This window comes from Gymnoscopelus braueri (genome assembly GCF_963280865.1).
Source record: "Gymnoscopelus braueri genome assembly, chromosome: 15".
Lineage (NCBI taxonomy): Eukaryota > Metazoa > Chordata > Actinopteri > Myctophiformes > Myctophidae > Gymnoscopelus > Gymnoscopelus braueri.
The window spans coordinates 37,470,362-37,492,979 of NC_137620.1; the positions used below are offsets into that span (position 1 = coordinate 37,470,362).

Here is a 22,618-nt window from a genome sequence, read left to right on the forward strand (position 1 = left end):
TGTTGTCACTGACGGGTTTCTGGACTGTCCACAGCCCTCCTATGAGACACAGACCAAGTAGAATTTGTTTTTACCATTTTATCATGAGTATTAGTGAGGACCAATTATATGAAGATAGGTTGAAAATCGGTGAAGTCGTCCTTTAAGCCCATCCACACCAATGATACAAAACACAACTAGTAGCCACTTGCAACATTGTCTCAAGACAGCACCGACCTGCAACAGGTCAATACTGCTGCAAAGTCTTGCAACTGGTTGCAAGTGGCAACTAGTTGCGGTCGCGAATCATTGGTGTGGACTGGGCTTTAATTAAAGTGCTTCATAACAGGAGGCCGAGTGACCAATCACAACACAGCATCAGGGTGAAAACAGCCAATCATATGAGTGAAAACAGCCAATCTGCTGTATGGAGAGGAGGGAACGGGAAGTATGGGAACCAATCAGACGTCATTACTGGCAGTGACACGCCGGTCGCATTTTAAACACGTCTGGCTTCTCTTCTGGATTTAATCAATGCAGGTTTTTAGACATTTCACAAATTTGTGAAATGTAATCAAGAGTTTTAGATGGGTCTTTTGGAACTGAGTGACCAAATTAAACCAATAAAAGAAATGATAAACAAAAAATAGGAAACTTCTTTTGATATAAATTAAAAACCAGTTAAAACGCAGACTGTCAATTTTAAAACATCTTTGTAGATTCCAGAAACCGTAAAGACACATGGTCTTCTGACATAGGCCTAAATAATCTTTATAATTCTTCCATTGGGACATAATTGTAGAGCAGTAAGACGATGTGTTCAAACTGGAACCAGTGAGCCACAGCAGCCTCAGTCTCTCTACCAGTAGAACAGGAGAAATGGATTCAGACCAGAGGTGAGATCAGTTCATGTTTCAGTTCAGAGTCTGTAGACCAACAAGTTAGATGTTCCAAACAGTGGACCGCAGGTGAGAGAAACCCTGGAGGGGACCTAGGGTTGGTTAATTAACTATTAATTGGGGTTAATTATGTCTCATGGATTAAATGGATAAAACAATACAACCGACTGAACAGGAAGTGAACTGACCTCAAACCTTGGTGCTTTACATGTGAGGAAAGGTGACGAGGAGTCAAGGAAACAATGTAGATAGTACAGGACCTCAAACATAAGAAAGCCCAGAGGAAAGTTCTATTCACAAATAAAACATTTTGAACCATTATCCATACAGGTTCTGATGCCTCAATTTCAATATTGGAACAAATTAAAACCATTGTGTAATGACACCCTAACCCTAGAAGGGGCTGTGTCCACAGAAAGCCTTACGAGGGACCGAGCTGTCTAAAAGAAGGTCTGTGTGTGTCTAGGGATATTGTCACAAAATGCTGGACTGATGAGCACAAATATTCTTGTGCATGCTCACAGTAGCGCACAATGAAGTACCTAACCGAATATGTCACATGTTTTATACTGAAATATGTAACTTTTTAAAACTTTTATTTTATACTGGAAGTCAATGTAGTTGGAAAATGGACTGAAACTTTGCACAGCCGGTAGATTAAAAAATAACGCTTTCTGTGGACATAACCTCTTGGTCTACAGCAGTGGTTCTCAAACCTTTTAATTTCAAGGACCCCCATAACTCTGAGTGTGTACAAATGGAACCAAATGGACCCGTAAGGGTCCATTTGAATACTCTCAGTTACAGACCTGTAAGGGCCTATTTGGAACCCTGAGGGTCCCTTTGAGATTAGTCTACAGCAACAACAGTGCCCTCCTGTTCCAGCACAAGCGGATAGCATGTTGTTAAGTAGTTTTACAGGGATCATTTATGAACCTATACCCTAAGCCATGACCTTCACAGCTATCATTTGTGTGGATATTAAACCTATACAACCCTAGCCCCGACCTTTGGCCTTTTAAAAACACAAACGCAGTCGCTGCTGCTTCACTCTGCAGGGCAGAAGAGGAAAAAAAACATAAAAATAATAATGCCTCATGTTTCTAATTTCCTGGTTTCTTTGAGGTCCTGGCGTCCAAAATATAAACGGTTGCACAAGTAGTTTATTCTGCCTGATCGATTACCACTGATGATAGGTTATTGTTTGGGGGGGATGGTGGGTGTCTGCCAGGGGGTCTTCTATACAAAAATAAACATCTCCTCTTAGTAGTAAAATAGACGACAATCTTAATCGTTCTGGAAACTCACAGCGCCAACAGCACACGCACAACCAGAGGGCCTGGTTTCACATGAGTTTGGCAAACCTAAAAAGGAATAATAGACGGTACATAAAGAACAGGTGTGAGTGTCTCTTTATGTTCAGGGCAGTGACAGCCTGAAGGCAAAATGAGGTGACTGGTTCAAATCTACCGAGTGGAATTATACCAGTCTGATGATCCTATAATCAAAGTGCCATGATGGAGCCAATCAGGCATTAGCCAGTCGACTGGTGGTACCGGATACAGATAACTGTATGGTTCTCTGAGCGCATGGATGGGCTGCTGTGCCTTGTAGGACACTGGTTTGTAAACGTCGTGTCCGGGGATCACCAGGGGGTCCAAATGGACCCCTACGGATCTGTAACTGAGTGTACAAATGGAACCGAATGGACCCTTCAACCCATTAAAACCGGGAAAGCATTAGTGTCATTTTAGATTTTAGCGTTGGCTATTCAAAAATATATAATTTTTTTTTTTTTTTAAAGCAATTTTTGAACATTTTTTGATAATTTTTAAGTGTTTGAAAAATGTTGAACAACAAAAAAGTTTGAGAACTACTGATTTAGAAGAATCAGCCTCAGGTATAAGGACTGAGGATTTTACAGTGTAGATTGGGGTTCCAGTATAGTTTAGTTCAGAGATTCTCAGCCTTTTTTAATTTCAAAGGACACCCAGTTTGATATCACACGCATTTGATACAATTTGGACTGCTGGTGGTGGTGGTCCCCGGACCCGATGTTGAGAACACCGATCTAACCGTGTGGTTCTGGGTATATGAAAGGCGAGCTGGGCCTGGCTGTGACACAGACATCTAGAGCTGTGTGTGACGCAGTCAGCTGCTGTGACATCTAAAAACGTTCCTTGATGCAGGAACACCACAAGGACACCAACCGATGCTAAACACAAGGTTTGATTGTCAGACAGGGCGGTGGGGAGGGGGGGGGCACCCTAGCAGGTGCCTGTCCTAAAAAATAAAAAAGGCAGCATACTGTATTACCATGGCAACAGACAATTCTGGTCCGGGCAGACAAACGGACGGACAGACAGAGGCAAGAACAGGCGGACGGACGAGTAGAGGAAAATAAGGAAACAAGGCAACACTTAGAGACAGGGTTCCTATATACCTGTTCCTCCACTGCTAACGTGGTTCTGTACACAAGTGTTTGTCACCAGTCGCACATCGCGCAAATGGTGAATTTCTACTTTTCCAACTTTTAAAAATGGTAAATTGTCAAAAATAACTTTTCTGTGTGCAATTCTTTTAATCCAGCCATATAGGGACCCTGTTCAGGACCTTTACTACCACACACAGACAGACGGGCCATTATTGTACTGACCCCAGAATTATACAGGACACACAGGCAAACACAGAGAATAAACCTACAAAATACTGTGTAGTTGTATGTTACTTGAATACTGCAGTGGAGCTGTGGTAATAATACTTTGTCACCGTGAAGGCAGAACACAGTCCCGAGTCTTTGCAAAACACGCAGTAGTTCACGCCGTTACCCAGGATTCTCCAGTTGCCTCCTTTCTAAATCGAGGTCATTCTTTCAAAAATAATAATAAAAGTCCACGTTAAAATCTAGAACTGTGTTCCGATTCTTTTCTCCACCTCTCCTCAAATACTGGTCATGGAAGAGATGCAGAAATACCAACGACATCGCACACACAACGAGGTGTCCTTTGTGTGTCTTTGCATGGATTCTACATCAAACAAAAGAAACGATTAGAGATCAAATTCCTTGAGATTCCATTTGGAGATGAAGCGGGTGTTGGTCCGTCTCGTGTTGGTTCTGGTCGCATTCCATCTCTACCTGAGAACCAGGAAAACGGAATATTCCAGAATGTCCCAACAGTCAAGTCACTCTGTGCTAAACTGGACAGATCCAAACACACGCTGTGCGGTCATCCTGATTTGCATGTCCTTTAGGCCGGTCAACAACATACAGTCCAACATGGAGTCTTGTGTTGCGCCGACATAAAAGCTCAAAACGTATCGCGCTGCGACGCAATGACAGCTCGTAGGTGGACCGTTTTCGGTGCGCAACACCCACGTGCAATTACGTTGTGACTCAGTCTTTATGCTTATGAAGACCGTACACATTCCCGAGGCCTGCTTTGTCCAACTTAAAAAGAACTTCCCTTATGATTACATTTTAGACCTGTATCGGTCCTGATGATGTGGGTCTGGACATCCCACCTCATGCATTTACACTCAAACCTTTGATCCAGCTTGTGTCCAGTCAGGTAAGAGACATTCACATTGATTTGAAAAGAGTTTGTCTGTCCGTCTGGAACCCTGTCGGGGGATGTGACAGACAGACAGACAGACGGACAGGATGAGCTTGGTCTGTGGATCTGTTTTCAGGAATGGGGTCAAACAGAAATCAGAAGTGTGATGGCAGACCGATTAACCCACAAGATACCGAGCAGGTTGGCCCAGGTAAAGTCCAAGTAAAACCAGGAAAAAACTGAGTAAAAAAGATAAACAGGCTAAACCCAGATCCAGGCTTAACTCCAGGTAGCAGCATCTGAGCCCTGGCCGGCTCATTTACTCACAGGTTCAATATAAATCCTGTCACATCCAAGACTGTGGTCCACTTAGCTCTGCCAAGTTAACCCTGGATAAATGTGGAGATTATAGTTCCAGCTTGGTTCTAGCCTGCTTTGGGTCAGATAGACACAGAGTACAGTACAGCTTGGATTGTCTCACTTTTGGTGACAACAGACAGTTCTATAACCGACCTATACTTAGCTAGAAAAGTACAGTACATTTAATCTGTAGTTTGCTAGTTGTTTACACCAGTTTTTGTCTACACTGTTCCGACCCAAATGGACAAAAAAAACTGGGTCAAAAAAGCACCCTGGTTCTATTTTAGGCTGTGGACCAGTACTGGTTCTCCATTGTGGTTCTGATCTATTCTGAGAAATCGGTGAAGCAGAACAATGGTTGAAAATGTCCTTACCACCTGCCTTAAAACCCAAAGTCACATCTTACATTTAGGATTTTAGATTTCTAACTGATCTCTACACTGACTCACAACGAGAGAACAGGTAGGGGGATGAAGAGTCTTTTCCCGGGGATCAAACCTGTGGAATCCTGGTTACAGTACGATCTGTTCTAATGATTGAGAGTACAGCTGGGGCGTTCCTGTCACTGGAACGTTAAAGCCTGATTCGTTTTGTGACTCACGACGTCGTCACATGACGGAAACAGCCGACTTACAAGCTCACAACGCGACGCGTTGTGAGCTTGTAAGTCGGCTCTTTCCGACGTATGATGCCATCGTATAAATTAGCCTTAAGTCTGTACTCAAAGCCCTGGTTCTCGGTTCAAAACCGGTCCAGAATCTAGTGCTGGTACTAGCTTAGATCACGTTTAGACTGGCCTAGACTTCTGGTTTGGTTCTAAGTCCAACCCTGTGTCAAATCCACTGTGCGTTCGAGTCCATCTTTTTGGTTGCGTGTTTGGGCGTGGGGGGGAGGGGGGTTTGGTGGTCCTCGGGGGTCCTCAGGATTTGGTGTCTCCCAGGGGACAGCGCTCCATGGACCCGATGGACACCTCCTCGTCCGAGAGGCCCGTCTCCACGGCGATCACCAAGGACGCCACGGAGGAGCTGCTCGCCATCGGCTGGAGCTCACCTGCAGGGAGAGAGGTGAGGCAACACACACACACACACTCTTTATTTAGAGCCACTAGTTCAGACAAGAATATAAAAAGGTCAAACATTAGATTTTACTGTCGCACACAAAAATTTACATGAATAATTGATATCGTTGCTGTCGGGCAGAAACCTCCTCCATATTCTATTTTTCTTTTTTTTTCATACTACAGTCACTCAAAAGCATCAAAAGTTGAGATCTGCTACTTAAGCTGTTTTTTTTATTTTAATCCTGAAAAGTAACAGTTTCCACCCGACAGAGACGATATATTAGTTTCTAATCAATGAACATGACATAACGACATGATTTACAGCATCGCACATATTTACATTCATATCAATATGTGAACTGTCAGCAACAGGTGTAGTGCAACAGAGTCACCAGTGTGTGGCAGCATAGCACCATGTATTTCTAAGCTGCCAAAGATTAGGTCAAAACAGGACAATGTGAATGTGACAGAAAAGTAGCTGTGTGTGTGTGTGTGTGTGTGTGTGTGTGTGTGTGTGTGTGTGTGTGTGTGTGTGTGTGTGTGTGTGTGTGTGTGTGTGTGTGTGTGTGTCAGTAGTAGCAGTAACAGGACTATCCCTCAGTGTGCGTGCACGTGTGTGTACCTGTGTGTAGGGCTGTCACGATTACTTATTTAAGTTCACGATAAATTGTCACACTAATAATTGCGATTACCGTTTTAATTGTGTTTTTGGCATTGAACATATGAATAAAAAATACATTTACGTTTGCCTTTTGCACAGGGAAAATATGTCAAATAACTGAAATATACAAAGAAATTACTGACATTTATACATTTTATACAAAAAAAAGGTCAAAATAGAGGTTGTAAGCTTGTAGGACAGCTCTGTTTTTTAATGTATAAATTTTTTCAACATGGAGACGATTATGACAAATATAATTGCGATTATCTCAGATAATGGGGATTAGACAATGATGTAATAACTGTGCCAGGCCTACCTGTGTGTGTATCAGTGGTAGCAGTGACAGGACTGTCTCTCAGCGTGTCGGGGTCCTGGTAGTCTTGGGGGAGACCCATCCGTCGGACCCCGGGGTCCAGAACCACGGAGGAGTCCCCGTCGCTCAGCGCTCCCTCGCTGGACGCCCCCGACACCACCGCCTCCAGGGCCATGCCCCCCACCCCTCCTAAACCCACCCCACCCATACCCATGGCTAGCTCATAGTCCAGAGGCAGGTCATCCAGGCAATCAGCATTCAACTGAGAGAGAGAAAGAGATTTTCATTTAAATTATTATTATTCATTATTATTATAATTATAAATTACTGTATACGTTGTTCTGACTCGTCATATTGATGGGCAGATGACAGTGCCGCGCAAAAGTAGTGAAAATAGCCGTTCTACAAGTTTACAACGTGTGTTGCACGGTGACGCGTGTGAGCTTCTAGATTGGCTATTTTCGCTACTTTGGGGAAAAATTTTTAAATGTTGGACAATGGCCTATAATGACATTTCCAAAATAGGATGCCAGGCTCAAAGTCTTTCTGTGGGTTTTATAAATATTTAACCAATGATAATTATTAATAACTGCATTGAATCCAAGTCCAAAGTAACTATTTGGAGGTTTTCCTACCGACGATATGTTACATGCGATATGCAATGTAAAACACATTTTATCATGCCAATAAAATATTTTGAACTGAACTGGGTAGAGAGAGTGAGAGAGACATTTCACTGTCTATCAGCTAGGTCCAGAGCCTCTGGAAGCAGATAAAAGATGTCTGTATGTGATAGAGATCAATGCTTTCAACTGCTCTCTCAGAGACCCTGCAGCAAGCATCAACTTCAGTCCTGGTTTTCTATCCCAGTGGTTCCCAAACAATGGCTCTGGACCTATTTCTGGGTCACGCAACCATTTCTGTTGATCATGACTGGAGAAAATATGCCTTTTTCTTTTTACGTTTCCTACTAATTTTTGTTTTTATAATTTCAAAAGGTTTTCAAAAATAAAAAAGGTGATTAATTCATGATTTGAGTTTTTGTAAGTTTGGGTCCCGGGGGGACACCACATTTTGGGACGTTTGGGAACCATTGTTCTATCCTACCAGGACCATGGTGGGTAAAGATTTTCAAACCGTTTTGATTTTCAATCAAACACCAGATTTAGGTCTGGTAATACAGATTTGTTTTTACGGAGTGGCTTCTAGCGGCCGAGCCATCTAGGAGAGGGTCTGTGAGTGAGTGAGTGAGTGAGTGACTGTCTGCGTGTGTGTGTGTCTGTCCAGGGCTGATCTCAAACCGCTGGACTGATCAGAGCTTGTAGATCAGCTGTTTTTACCGATGAGATTTGGTGTCGAGGGAAATATAACCCTGGGGAACCCCGGCCAACTAAGTGCAAGTGGTTAAAGACACAGTGGGCTTCTGTGGCCCTATGTGCATTCTTAAGCTAACCACCATACAGACAGAGAGACATCTGCCTATGCATGCTTGAATTATGCGACACGTTCAAATGATAAGTTAAATTATTATGTGGGAAAATTCTCCAGTAGTCTGAGGATATCTAGCTGTAAATCACTCCAAGTTCCCAGTGCTCAGCCATAACCATTTCACATTCTTCAAGTTACCAAGAAGAACCACAGAAAAAACACACACACACACACACACACACACACACACACACACACACACGTCTGAGAAATTGTACAGTTATACAGCCCCAGAGTGCAGTTTGACGAGGGCGTCATTGGGAAAAAAACGTTTTAATTACTACCTGTCACCTACAGGTTTCTCACAGCCAGAGGGTATTTTTGGTTTGAAATATCTCTCATTACCCTATTTACATTCCTAAAATTAAGAAAATACCACAAGCACTGCGAACAAACAGGTATTCTGCACATACACAAATATGTCTGTAGAGATTGACAGTTTTGTCCAGGAATCGTTTTATCCAATCATAAATAACCGATTCATTTGTATATTATCAGAATGCCCAATCATAAATAACTGATTCATTTTTATAGCATAAGAATGCCCAATCATAAATAACAGATTCATTTTTATAGCATAAGAATGTCCAATCATAAATAACTGATATATAATAGCATAATAGCATATGCATGTTTTTAAATTGTTATAAATCCCAAATACTGTTTAATAAAAATATTGAAACAGATAAATCCCAAATACTCTGCTATAACACTACATTCCATAACTAAATACAAATAATGATACACCAAATTAAAGCATGAATAAATGATTTGGCTCAAAACTACAAAACCATTTTCCAATTTAAGCATCAATTGTGGTCATTTCACACAATTCCTGTTCCATACTGGCGGTTTCTCACTAGTTCCTAGTTTCCCAGTGTGGAACCAACCAAATTCCAATCATATCACAAAGTAAACTCATATCACAAAGTAAGTCAAAAAGGTCATTGACTTGGTCCTCTCTGTGCTATAAGTTGGGTTTGTGACTGTCCATTACTTCTGCCTCTGGCTGGCGTTCAGAAATGCTGTTGCAATCAACAGTCGGCTTTAGCTGAGTGGGTAGATAGGCCTTAATCAGAACGTTGCCAGTACCCCCTCCCTCACCCAGTATGTGTCGAAGTGTCCCTGAGTAAGAAACTTAAGTCCTAACTGCTCGCCGGGCGCCACATTAAGGGCACTTCCCCGCTCCTAATACGGCAAAAGAACGTGTCTTTGTCTACTCACATCTTTGGCCACACATCTAACTTATAAGAGCGTGAATTGTGTGAGGGTGTCCACCGCATATCTAGAGAAACGTCTGACTGATTGACTTCAAACTTGGCACGTGTATCACAGAGGACCTGAGGGAGTGATGTGCTGAGTGGGAAGTGGGTCGGATGAGCGGCTGTTCACACATCGTATCTATACAACCTATACAATCTATATATACTCTGTATCCATCTGTGTCCCTTTTATGCCCATATATGGAGATCTCTGAAGTCATCAACATGATATCACAGTACTGACGTGATAGACTGGCCTCCAAGTACTATGATAACGGGTAAAAGTACCCTAGTCCTAGACACTAGCCCCTTAATACACCGCCCGTTCAAGGAGTTATTGTTACCCCATTCTGTCGTCTCAATGTTCTGTCAATAAGGTAGGTATGGAGATGGAATGGGGGGTCTTTTTGCCACCTTTGAGCTGACCAGGGAGCTATTCAAATTGCCAAATTGACGTATGTCGGCTGACTGTGTAGCGCACACAGCTGGCATGACGGTACAGGGAGTGACATCTAGGGTCTGCACACCATTCTAACTTGAAGCTATACTGTATATCTCTGCTATATATATATATCTCTGACAACGGCAGGAGACGCATGGAATGGAACACAGACACAACCAGTAGCTCAAGTGCTCTTGTTTCTTTGTGTGTGTAGTGTTGTACGCATAGTACTGTGTTGTACTAGTGTGTAAGTGTTGCACTTACAGCGATGCCCAGAGCTTTGAGGATGTTCATCTTACACATGGGACATGTCCGATGGTCCAACAGCCATGGATCTACACACGTCTTATGGAACAGATGCCTACAGTCAGGAAGACACAATCACATCACGTCAATACACTGAAATAATACAGGAAATAACACACGTCTTATAGAACAGATGTCTACAAGAAGACACACTTGCATCAATACACTGAAATAATACCAGATATAACATGTCTTATCAATAGATCTACATGTCTACAAGAACACAATCACATCACATCAATACACTGAATACCAGAAATAACACGTCTAGGGCTGTCACGGTTACAAATTTAAGTTGACGATTAATTGTCAAGCTTGTAGATCTGTTATTTCTGATTTTTTTAATATTTGAAAATGTGTGTAAAATTTTCAACATGGAAACGATTATGCAAAAATAATTGCGATAGACGATTATGTAATAATTGTGACTGGCCTACACACGTCTTAAAGAACAGATCTATCTACAAGAAGACACAATTAAATCAATACACGGAACTAATGCCAGATATAACACGTCTTATCAAATAGATGTCTGCAAGAACACATAATCACATCACATCACATCAATACACTGAAATAATGCCAGAAATAACACACGTATTATAGGACAGATATCTACAAGAACATATAATCAATCACATCAGTTAAATGTACTTATAATAATAAACTAACGACAACGTTAAAAGCAGCAAACGGAGTAAAATAAGATACAACAATCATAATCAAACGGAACATAAACAAGTTACAAACAGGACGGTCACATGCAAAAACAGTGAAGAAAAACACTTGACATAGAGATGTCAGAAGCGACTTCAAAGAAGCCATTCTGTTGCTAGACTTAGATCCTGAGCCAGGTAGGGCGTTTCAAAGCCTAGGTGCCGCAAAATCCTGATTGCCCCGGGTAATGAGGCTAGTCTTAGGGACAACCAGGAGGGCCCTTTCTGAGGATCTAAGGCACAGGCTAATAAGAGATCAGCATATTTGAATATTAATATTTGTTAAAGGTCGGAGTCAAACATCACACCGAGGTTGTGGGCTGCGAGTGTAACATTAAAGCTTTCATGACATTCACTTTTACACCACATTCAAAGTCTTTGTCCTGGTCCTTCAAAAGTGTACAAAAAGTTTAAAGTGAAAATTCCATTCCAGTGATCAATGGCAGGTGTTTTTCTCTCACATTTCTAAAGCCTTTTCAACTGCAATGAAAAAAGAAATCTTTGCCTGCGGGTGTCGCTGGTGAGGGATTTTGCCTGTCAATCATCGCCTTTGCTCCGCCCCCCCCAAAGGAAAGGATAGGGGAGGGGAGGGGCGAGGAGGAGAGTGGGCGGGATTAATCGACTGTGACCTCACTGTCGAAGGGCCAAGCTCAGATTACTTTTCAGCCTAATTATTCAGAAAACCCCAGACCACAGAAAATCCACTGAATGTTCTAAGTTCAGTTTTTTTGGGTGTAATTGAGGTCATAAAACCCCAAATAAAACATTGAAAATAAAAAAAGTGAAAATGAATGTCATGATACCTTTAAAGGATAGGAAACCAAGTTCTGACTGTAAGGAGTGGGTGGAACTAGGGCAGCCGAATACAATAATCTGATTTTGCCTCATTTAAAGGATGCATAGCCTGCGAGCTAGTTCAGGCAGATACACTCCAGAGGTTTACATGCATGTGCATTGTAGCTCTATGTGGACGATGTACTGTATGTGACGGGTCAAGCAGATGACCAAAATTGGCAATGTGCTTTGTTTGAATTGCTGCCACCACCACCAGTAGGCTCTGCTTTCCCTAAGGGTTCTGTTTCCCCCTGAGGGGGTTTGTTATAGATCTATATCTATCTGCTCTCAATGGTTGTCTGCTAATGTGCTGAGCAGGGGGTAATGTATAGCAGAGCCTGAACGCCAAGATCAAATATAATATTCACACTTGTTTGTGTTTACATTTTATAAATAAAATGTTCTCAAGCTATTATTGATCCCACCTATTCATGAGTTCTCTGACTGAACTGGAGGAAATTCTGGGACATCCAATGCTATCGGACTGTCGGACAGACATGACAATAAACGGGACAAATTGTCTGCAATACCGTTTTTTAGCGGCCTGTAGAGCTGCGTACCGTCAGCATAACAGTGGAAATTAACTCATTCAGTGCCATTGACGTGTTTGACGTGTTTTTGAAAAAAATATAAATAAATATCAATATCTGCGGGTGTCGCTGTTGAGGGATTTTGCCTGTCAATCATCGCCTCTGCTCCGCTTCCCCCCAAAGGAGAAGGGGAGGGGAGGGGAGGGACGGGGAAGAGAGGAGAGGGGGCGGGATTAATGGACTGTGACATCAAAGTCCAGGGGCCAATCCCAGCACCTTTTTTAGCCTAATCATTCAGAAAACCCCAGACCACAGAAAATCCACTGAATGTTCAAAGTTCAGTTTTTGGGAGTAATTGAGGTCATAAAACAAAACAAAAAATTTAAAATAAATAAAATGAATGTTATGAAACCTTTAATGTCATGAGTACAAATGATGTTACCAGGTATGTAGGCTGTTATCGTACCTGCATGGCAGTATCCTGACCACATCGTTGGGTTTGTAACCTTCGATACAAACAGCACAGTTGTCAAAGTCGGCCTCGGTCTCCTGGTCTCCTTTCCTGATGGTTCGAACCTGCAGTTTACTGATGGCTTTCTTAGCGGCATCACCCAGACGACGCTGAGACAAGAACAAAGACATGACAGCCTCAGAACATAGTGTATATGATCATCGCACATATGCATGCATGAATACTGTTTGTCTTTCTGGGTGTGTGGTTGTGTGTGAATCAGGGCTGAAACTAATGATTTTGGTAATAATTGATTAATCTACCAAAATGTTTTTCTTTAATTGACTAATTGAAGTTCAACTAAATACAGTTTACTAAATTAATCAAGAAATGGCACATAATAGATTATTGATGAATTATTTTAACCATTATATACTTTGTTGACCGGGGTACCCCTCAACACCAACACTCTTTGCCGAAAATAGACAATCTTAGGCCTGTCACAATTATTTCATAATCGTCTAATCGCAATTATTTGAGACAGTCGCAATTATTTTTCCATAATCGGTTCCACGTTGAAAACTTTTCACACATTTTCAAATATTAAAAAAGAAAAGCAGATCTACAAGTTTACAACGTGTCACTTTGTGACGCATTGTAAGCTTGTAGATCAGCTATTTCTGCTATTTTTTCATGTATAAAATTATTAAACATGTCAATACTTTCTTTGAATATTTAAGTTATGTCATATCTTTTTGATTACGAAGCCTAAAAGGCAAACAGAATTCTTTTTTATTCATAATGTTCCAATGGCCAAACCAATTAAATCGTTAAATGCAATTATTTGAGTGACAATTAATCGACAATTAATCGACAACAGCCCTAGACAATCTACAAGCTCACAACTTGTTGTGAATCCATTACATTTCACTATGGGAGTATGATGATCCAGTGTGTGGACACTGCAGCTTGTTCTTCTGTCCAACAACTGATGTGTGTGCTTTGTTAAAGTTTTTTGCAGACCTGAAGACGCACACTGCTACCAAAGAAGCTGTGTCAGCAGTCACTTCAGTGAGTGGTGGGTCTTATCACTGAGCCAGTGCAACCAACCATGGAAGAATGATTAAAATTCAGTGCTGCTCAGCTTCAAATCGGTAATAAAGACCAAGCCAGGAACCTCAGACCTGAACTTCAACAGCCACATTAACACAAATACAGAGTAAGTCTTCTATCACCTTAAGAATATATCAAGGATTAAAGGACCTATGTCTCAACAAGATTTTAGAAAAACTATCTATGCATTCATCTTCAGCAGACTTGACTAGTGTCTTTACAGGTCCCCCTAAAAAGAAATTGATAAGATGCCAGCAGTTCATTCAGAACACTGCTGTCCTTACGAATAGGAAAGTGGACCATATCAAATAGACTTGCCTCGCCAAACAGCACCTGACAGAAAGTGGACGTACACTTCATTCACTCTTTGTCTTCCCATTGCATGAAAGTAATTCTACTGACACCGCCGCTGATGCTTCCTATCGTGCATTTATTATGTGTGGGTTTGAATTTAGCTATAACTCTGTTATGATGCACCAGCAGCACAATTTCCTTCCAACAATGTTCCTAATCCTCGTCAATTTTGTCGACTTACAGTTACTAGTCCATACCCGTCTGTTAAAGACCATGAAAAACGGGCGTTGCTGCTCCGTGCACATGCCAATGATCAATCGCCGTGTGCAAATACAGATCAATTGCTCCAGCCACTGAGGAGAACCGGGCAGAAGAGATTTTGTGGACAGACAGACAGACAGACAGACAGAGGTTTGGGGAATTCTTGTAAGGATGTAAGGATACTTAGCTATTTTTGGAAAATAGCCGTGATTCGTTGTGAGCTTGTAGATCAGCTATTTTCAAATAACCAGGTTAAAGTATACAGGGGTAAAGTGGTTCAAAAGATGTTTATGCTAAATCAACTTTGCGTGTGGGTGTGGGGGGTACCTGGTTCCTGTCGCGTGCGTTGGCGTATCTGAACCGCTGGATGTAGTAGAAGACCAGCCAGGCCAGAGAGATGATCATCAGGACGATGAAGGAGATGGACACGAACACCACGGACGTCCTGCTCACGTACTTCTGCAGGTTCCTCGTGCCGATGCTGATCGTCATGGTAACCGTCACGTTGCGCTCCAGCAGGGAGACCACCTCACGACCTTTTGGCTCGGGGATCATGATGGCCACGACCTCGCCTGTACCTGAAGGAGAAGGATTGTAACGGATCAATCAGGGGTGCAAAAGTTCATCGAACTAATCGACTTGATGTATAATAAAAAAAGATATCTGAAATAGCCGATCTACAAGCTACAATGCATTGTGAGCTTGTAGATTCCAGTAGGCTTAGCTCTGACCTCAAGACTAACCCTCAGTCCTTATCAATACAAGGATAACTTAAGCACTATGTGTGGTTGTAAGGACACACACACACACTTTCTCAGTGACTCTGATAACATTCAGGACAGGAATTAACACAAACCATAAAACTTGGCATGTATGAAATCAAAACGTGTGTGTGTGTGTACTACTACGCCAAGGCTGTTCTCGAAAATCAGCAGTTTACGGTCAACCTTATGACTGGGACCTGCAGCCAAGCAAGTATGCGGTCAAACACACACACAAGCCTTTTCTCTTGAGACTGTAAATAGCACAAGGAAGGTCATTCTGTCATTACAGTACATATGGACTGTGTGCGCACCGTGTACACACACACACACACACACACACACACACACACACACACACACACACACACACACACACACACACACACACACACACACACACACACACACACACACACACACACACACACACACACACACACACACACACACACACACACACACACACACACACACACACACACACACGATCCCAGCTGTGTTGATGACAGGATGGGGAAATTGTCACGTTTCAAACAGGAAAGATTGTCTCTCTGTCTGTAACACTAACACTCCTCCAGGTGTACACTGAAATAACACACACGCGCACGTGTATGTGTGTACACACACACACACACACACACACACACACGTTTCTCTTTAGCTGTACTTAACGAGCAGCACGTTACACAGGCAAACACAAACAAAGTGCACATCACCACCCACACACACACACACACAAATGTCAAAGCCTGCCCTTCAAACAGTTAGGCAAGAGACTGTAAACATGTTAGAGCCTGTTAAAATGACCTACCCAGTACCTGTCCCCCCCACACACACACCCAGGGCGTTCTTTCCACAGAGGAGAGGAGCAGATCCTGTTACGTTTATTTCTATAACCGTTCTAGGTTTATACTAGTAGAAAGGGACATTTCTATTAATAGAAAATACCGTCACTATTCTGTTCCGATTTCTTTGGCTAATAAAAAATAGCAGCTATACAAGCTCATAGCGCGGCACCGAGTGCCCCACTATGAGCTTGTAGATCTGCTGTTTTTGGGGAAATTCATGAAAATGTGTGGAAATCTTTAAATATATATATGTTTTAAAGCGAACGTTTTTTACTTCGATCTGTGCTTCTGGGGGTCCCTGGAACAACACAATTTGAGATGGGGGGGTCCTTGGCCAAATACATATCATTTTGGGGGTCCTTGACATGAAAAGGTTTGAGAACCAATGATTTATAGAAACATACGTTTTTTTATTTTTAAACTGTTAGGATTTAGAAGACATTTGCAGGAACCCTAGAAGCAAAGATTTGAGTTACAATTGTTTGCTTTAACAAATATATATATATATATATATTCAAAGATCTGCACACATTTTAACAATCTTTCAAAAGATAGCAGATCTACAAGCTCATGAATGGCAGATTAAAATGGCAGATATGCAACCTCATAGCGCGGCACCGAGTGCCGCGCTATGAGCTTGCATATCTGCCATTTTTTAATAGCCAAATTATAAAATAATGGTTCTAGCTAAAATCTAAAAATGACACAGATGCGTTGCCGGTCTTAATGGATTAAATAAATTCTAGCCTGTCCTGTGACTCTCCAGAACCCGTGGAAGTCTAAAAAAAACAAGGTCGGGCAGTAGGAATGCGTGCAGTGAAGTAGCATGTATATACACAACTGCAGGTTTACACATGCTAAACGACACAACAGTTTGGCGGTGAAGCGGCTGTTTGTGTGTGCACTGTGCAGGCACACTGGCACTCTGGCAGCACTAGTGTTGACATTTCTGTGGTCAACTACTGTGGTACCCATGCGAATATAACTGCACATTAAACTGCCCAGATTACAAACAACCTCTCTTTCTGTGTGGGAGACCTTAGAGTGGCCTTTCACCAGACAAGTGAGCGTGTGAGCAAAAGTTAGGTTATTTTTTTTTTAACCACATGATCCCTAGTGAACATTCGGTGAATATACAGCCGATCTACAAGCCCACAAAGTGTCGCATCCAGCGAAGATACTGTATTTTAGTGTATGCGGAAAACAGGAGGTGGCCTGGTATGGAGCCATGGGGGACTCCGGTCAACTAAGTGTAGGGTTTTAAGTGGTTACAACTCTTGTTTTGGTGTTTTGTAAAAGTCGCTGCAACCAACCGTTCTACATTCTGCTGTGTTTTTTTCATTCATTTATCATTTTATCATGGTTTTATCACTTAGATTCGACATGTTCTCATTTTAAGGAAACCAAATGAAATGAACGGAACTAATCTCCTTTAGAACCGTGACAGACAAACGAGGAACCACGGATCACTGATTTCCACAGTGGTCAGGATGCGTGTCTGGTCTCATAGGCGTGCGCACACGCACGCACGCACGCACACACACAGTCCAGCTGTCACTGGCGAGCTGGGCACCCACCGGGATCAATTAGGTCCACTCCTAAAAATACACCCATGGGATCAATGACATGCACACATGCGAGCTCGCATGTTGACATGGATGCCCTTAACCGTATCCCCCCCGGCATGACACGCCTAACCTTCACCATTGACCCCGACCTCACAAATATGCTGCTGTGACTCTAAAATGACCCCTTATAAACGTTGCCAACGGACCCTGACTTCATAGGGCATGCCATTTGGTCTTAGTGACAGATGTTTGCACACACACACACACACAAACTATTTTCATGTTAATGGCTTCATTTTTAAATCCCACATGTGTTTACATATTCTTTCACGCTATGGTTATTATAATAATTTGACCTGGTCCGTTTTATATTAATGTTAACTTTTGTTAAATAAATACATACTTTTTCCAGGGAGGGACTATATTCAGCTACACTTTTCAGACCAATCAGCGCTTAAAAATACATCAAAATCATAACTATAGCCTACCTTGAGAAGACATAAATATATTTACATTGTTTGATTATCAATTATGTTTAGATGTATTTGTATAATTGATTAAATTGATTTGTTTTATTTAAAAAAAGGGGGTGTTCAGTTTGTTTGTTCAGTAACAGATGTCTCCATGTCTCCCAGCTCTTTAGTAAACAGAAAATACATTGTCAGGTTGGGATACCAATATCATCCAATCATGTGAAAGAACTCAATACAAGTTACAGGATGGAGGATAAACAAGTGAAATTGGAAGTGCTGAAAGTAAAGAAATGAGCATAACAAATTGCAAATGGAACACCATAAAATTGGACGGTGATAAATATGTTCTCCCCTGATTTAATTGGAAAAGAGCTGGAGAGACGGGGAGACCCTTGTTACTGAACAAACCCTCCATACCAGGAGTCTTCTTCAACGTTTTTAACTTTTCAGGCCAAGGACCACTTAGCTGAGAGAGATGGAGCAGGGACCCCCTACTACATTTCAACGCCTTGCACTGCGAGGCGTTGTGAGATCGTTGTAGATCTGCTATTTTTGGCAAAAGATCTCCTCAGAATAGGGATGCTAGGGTTCAAAGTGGTCAATGTAAAAAAAGAAGTTCCTATCACACAAAGATTTGGCGGCCCCCCTGTAGTAACTCTGAGGACCCCCTAGGGGTCCCGGAACCCCTGTCAAAGACCCCTGCTACTCTATATACTATAGCAACGATTCTCAAAAGTGGGGTCCAGCAACCCTCAGGGTTCCTTGAGGTGGTTCCAAATGGACCCTTACGTAAGTCTCTGAGTTATGGGGGTCGTTAGTCGTCGTTAAGTCACTGTACTAAACTGTACTGTAAGACCAGACCCCCCCCCCCCCCAAGTCCCCAACCACTGTGGAAATGCCAGACCACCCGTATGGTCCTGTAACAGTTGTGTGGTACTTAAGGCTTACAAATAACAGGTGATAGACTATTATGACTCTACACATCTCTATATAGGCCAAATTGTGAGTGTATAATACCATGTCCTTTGCAAATCTCTCTTCCACCTTGTACAGTGCTGCCAATATATATATGTGTACTGATTCATGCCGAATTCAAAAATAGCCGATCTACAAGCTGACAACGTGTTGTCAGCTTGTAGATGGGCTATTTATGCAGGACACTATAATTGTACAGCGATGTATACAATAGGTCATAAGTGGTTAATTAGACTAATCCATTTTCCAGTAGTCTGAGGCTTTCTAACTGTAAATCACAAGTTCCCCCGTGCTCTGCCATAACCCTTTTACATTCTTCCAAGTTACCAAGAACCACATAAACCTAAATCATGCATAGTGACACACACAAACACACACACACACACACACACACACACACACAGTTTGCAATCCCATTTTAGCAGGTTTCCCTTGCATTGTATGCTTTGTATGGGTGCCTTGACTTTGATACTTGTACTCCATTCGTTCGTTATCTGTAGTTGTATCTAGACGCTTGAACATCCAGAGCTGACCCAAGTTCAGTTAAAAAGGTTGAAAATGGCCTTGTTTAGGCATTAGGTTAGAGATTGGTGTACAGACATGTCTGTATTCACAGCTTCGGCCATAGGCTATGGAGTACATTTCCGACTAGACTTTTCAATCAATCCTCGCTTTGCAGAGCAGCTTTTAATTAAGAATAGCCCTGCAATCATGTTTGCCGTGTCGAGCCTGGTGAAAGCTAACCTCTTTAGACTCCAACTCATCCCCTAGCACTCCTCATTCGTTGTATTGGCAACACTTCATGTTGTCAAGTTATTGATAAATGCTGGTTATACTAACAATGCAGATCTTATGTTGGTTTGTTACTTATTCACATGTTATTTGAAAAGACACAGTTTGCTTTATATAAATGTAAAGATGTCTTTTTATTTGCACTCTACTTATGTGACCATTTACCAATGTACACTTAAATGCCTTACTTGTAAATTGTGTATTATACTGAAATGGTCATTTAAGTTTAGGTAAAGTTACGTTGAAAATGGTTGTTTAGGCTTTACATTAGGGGGTTGTCTCGCAGTAGCCAGATGATCCAACATCTGAGGCACTAACCCTAACCCTTTAAAGTGATTAATGAACATAAGTTTCAAGTGTCTATAATTAAGTCACGATCTAAAATCGGATAAATCTGCAACAAAAAAAAAAACATTCAGAGGTGGAGGAAATGAAAAAGACCCGATTTAGAGGTTAAACGCGTGGCAATTGCCATCCCCTGGAACCCCAAATGACGCCCCCTGCGTGAGACTACATCAGAGGCGGTTCAGTTCAGGCTTCGGTTTGTTGTGTGAGACTACATTAGAGGTGGCCCAGTTCAAGCATGGGTTTGTTGTGGTGACAGTGGCTCAGGATTGCAAGGTTGAGCTAGACACTAAACCCCTTGACCTCACGTCACCAGGCTTTCCACACAGAGGAAAGTCTACCAGTTTTCATTCCGAACTGACCAGTGTGATTCAGTCTAGGCCACACCTTCTAGAATGTGGTTTACGGGTTGTTTTTGTTCCCCCCATGAATGCTGAATCGAGTAATCTAACTAGTATCGGTACGAGTTGGAATAAAAGACGGACGGATTGATCAAATTACTTATTTTATGTTTTGTAGAGGGGAATCATTGTGTGTATAACAGTAGCGCCAGTTTTCCAGAGGGTGGTACATCCATTTCCTGTTCAGTTTCACTTTCCCATAGCTTTGTTTGATTGGCAGCAGATTTGACCTGGAAACACATACCTGTATGACATCTTCACGTGTTCCCCCTTCCAGTTGTAAATAACACATATTACAAATGTTTACACAACATAACACCTAATTAAACCATTACATTACTAATACTTGCATACATGTTATTCCACTACTCTAACCTATTATAAATCTTGACTGATTATTCTCTTCAACTCTAGTTGACAGTAACGACGATGACCAATTATTTGCATAGTCAAATCAACCAAATCGATACAGATATTGCGATACAGTTTCCAGTAGGGTTTACCTTACACCTGTTATACAGTAGCTATGATTGTAAAAAAAAAATGTGAATTTGAACATTTTTCAAACAAAGTTTGCAGCCTCATCACAGAAAGCTTGTTCAGCTTCACATTCAAACATAAATATATAATAAAATATCGGCTAAAACCGATATATTATTCTGATAAGTCAGATTTGTGATTTTCTTTTTTCGGCCGATATTGCTTTTTAATGCAGATGGCAATATTGCCACTACCGATATGACTGTTTGCTGATTAATCGTGCAGTTACTGGGTTCTGGTCATCATAATAACGTTACCTGGGTGAGGCATGGTGATGGTCTCGTTGGCGTTGCTGGAGCCCACGTTGAAGATGACCACGGCCGACGCGTTCTGGTTGACGGCGTGGCGGATCTTCTCCTTGAAGGTGCAATTCCCGTGGGCTATGAGGGCGATCCAGGGCACCGCCTGGCCGGCGGGCAGCGCGAACCGGGCGTTGGCGTCGCACGCCGTCCGGTCGTGGGGCGAGCCCGGCAGCACCACGATCCCCTTGGCGTCGCGCTTGAGGGAGTGCTCGCCGTAGCGGCCGCACTCCGTCTTGTCGGTGCGGAGCTCCGCGGCGGCGGGGTCCAGGTAGGTGATGTTGACGAAGGCGGTGTACCACTCCTCCCGCTCGGCCACGGTGAAGTCCAGGCACAGCAGGTGGACGAAGCAGAAGGACAGGAGCCATGTGGACAGAGCCAGGCTACGGCACGCCGCCACCAGAGACCCTGCCATGGTCGGAACGATATCGGTATATCGATATCGGTCCGACGCCGCGGGAATCGATCCCACGATATATCGTACCACCCGAAAGAGACCGAAAAATCGAAACACCCGTCACTCCACCATGCTAGCACACGGAGACCCAGCCTAAGAGGTGTTCGGTTCGACTTATCGCTCCTCTTCACATTTATTTCACCATTTATTCATCAATCCACTGTCTTTTCGGGTTCCGTTCCCAGCGTTTAGCACCCAGGCTGCGTTCTGGGACGGCTTTTCCGGTGGTTCATGTTTACACACGGCATCAGCGTCCAGTATCACAACATTATATAACGCCCTGTTCAACGTAGAACATGTTTTATAAAACAATAAAATGTGTCATTGTTCCAGCATGCTAACAAGTAGCTTCCTAGCTAGCAGCAGTGAGTGAGTGAGGGGTAAGGGGGTTTGTTTCCGTCGTCCTCCTCTTGTGTTTTCGGGGTCTCCTCCTCCTCTCCTTTCTCTTCTCTCTTTCCTCTCTTCTCGTTGTGTTTGTCTCTCACGCCTCCTCTCTCCTCCATCCACATCACTTCTTTATGTTTCTTCAAGCTGCTAGTAGCGGCGGAGGACACGCAGAAGAAGCCATTTCACACACAGGTTGGTTCAGTTGAACCGACGCCGAGGAACAAAAACAAAACAAACGCCCCCCAC

The 22,618-nt window shown here is 42.5% G+C and overlaps 1 protein-coding gene across 2 annotated transcripts; it reads right to left on the minus strand.

Annotated features, from left to right (window-relative positions):
* Positions 1-1,081: 1,081 nt before the first annotated feature.
* On the minus strand, positions 1,082-22,618 carry rnf150b (ring finger protein 150b). Of its 2 annotated transcripts, XR_013934630.1 has the most exons (7): positions 21,487-22,618; positions 14,851-15,101; positions 12,871-13,025; positions 10,283-10,379; positions 6,830-7,088; positions 4,156-5,842; positions 1,082-4,097 (listed from the first exon to the last, which is right to left on the minus strand). XR_013934630.1 is itself a non-coding variant. In XM_080451945.1 (6 exons), the coding sequence occupies exons 1-6, from the start codon at positions 21,941-21,943 to the stop codon at positions 5,712-5,714; spliced, it is 1,350 nt and encodes a 449-aa protein (XP_080308071.1). In that variant the 5' UTR covers positions 21,944-22,618; the 3' UTR covers positions 1,082-5,711. The 2 variants fall into 2 exon arrangements, 1 of the variants encoding a protein (XP_080308071.1); XM_080451945.1 differs by having other exon boundaries at positions 1,082-5,842.

Bases quoted from the DNA above. Each gene is read 5' to 3' on its own strand.
- rnf150b (XM_080451945.1), bottom strand. From the start codon at position 21,943: ATGGCAGGGTCTCTGGTGGCGGCGTGCCGTAGCCTGGCTCTGTCCACA. The intron at 13,026-14,850 runs GTACCCCCCACA...TTCTTGTCTCAG, and splicing joins ACGCACGCGACAGGAACCAG to CGTCGTCTGGGTGATGCCGC. The intron at 7,089-10,282 runs GTAAGTGCAACA...TCTCTCTCTCAG, and splicing joins TCAAAGCTCTGGGCATCGCT to TTGAATGCTGATTGCCTGGA.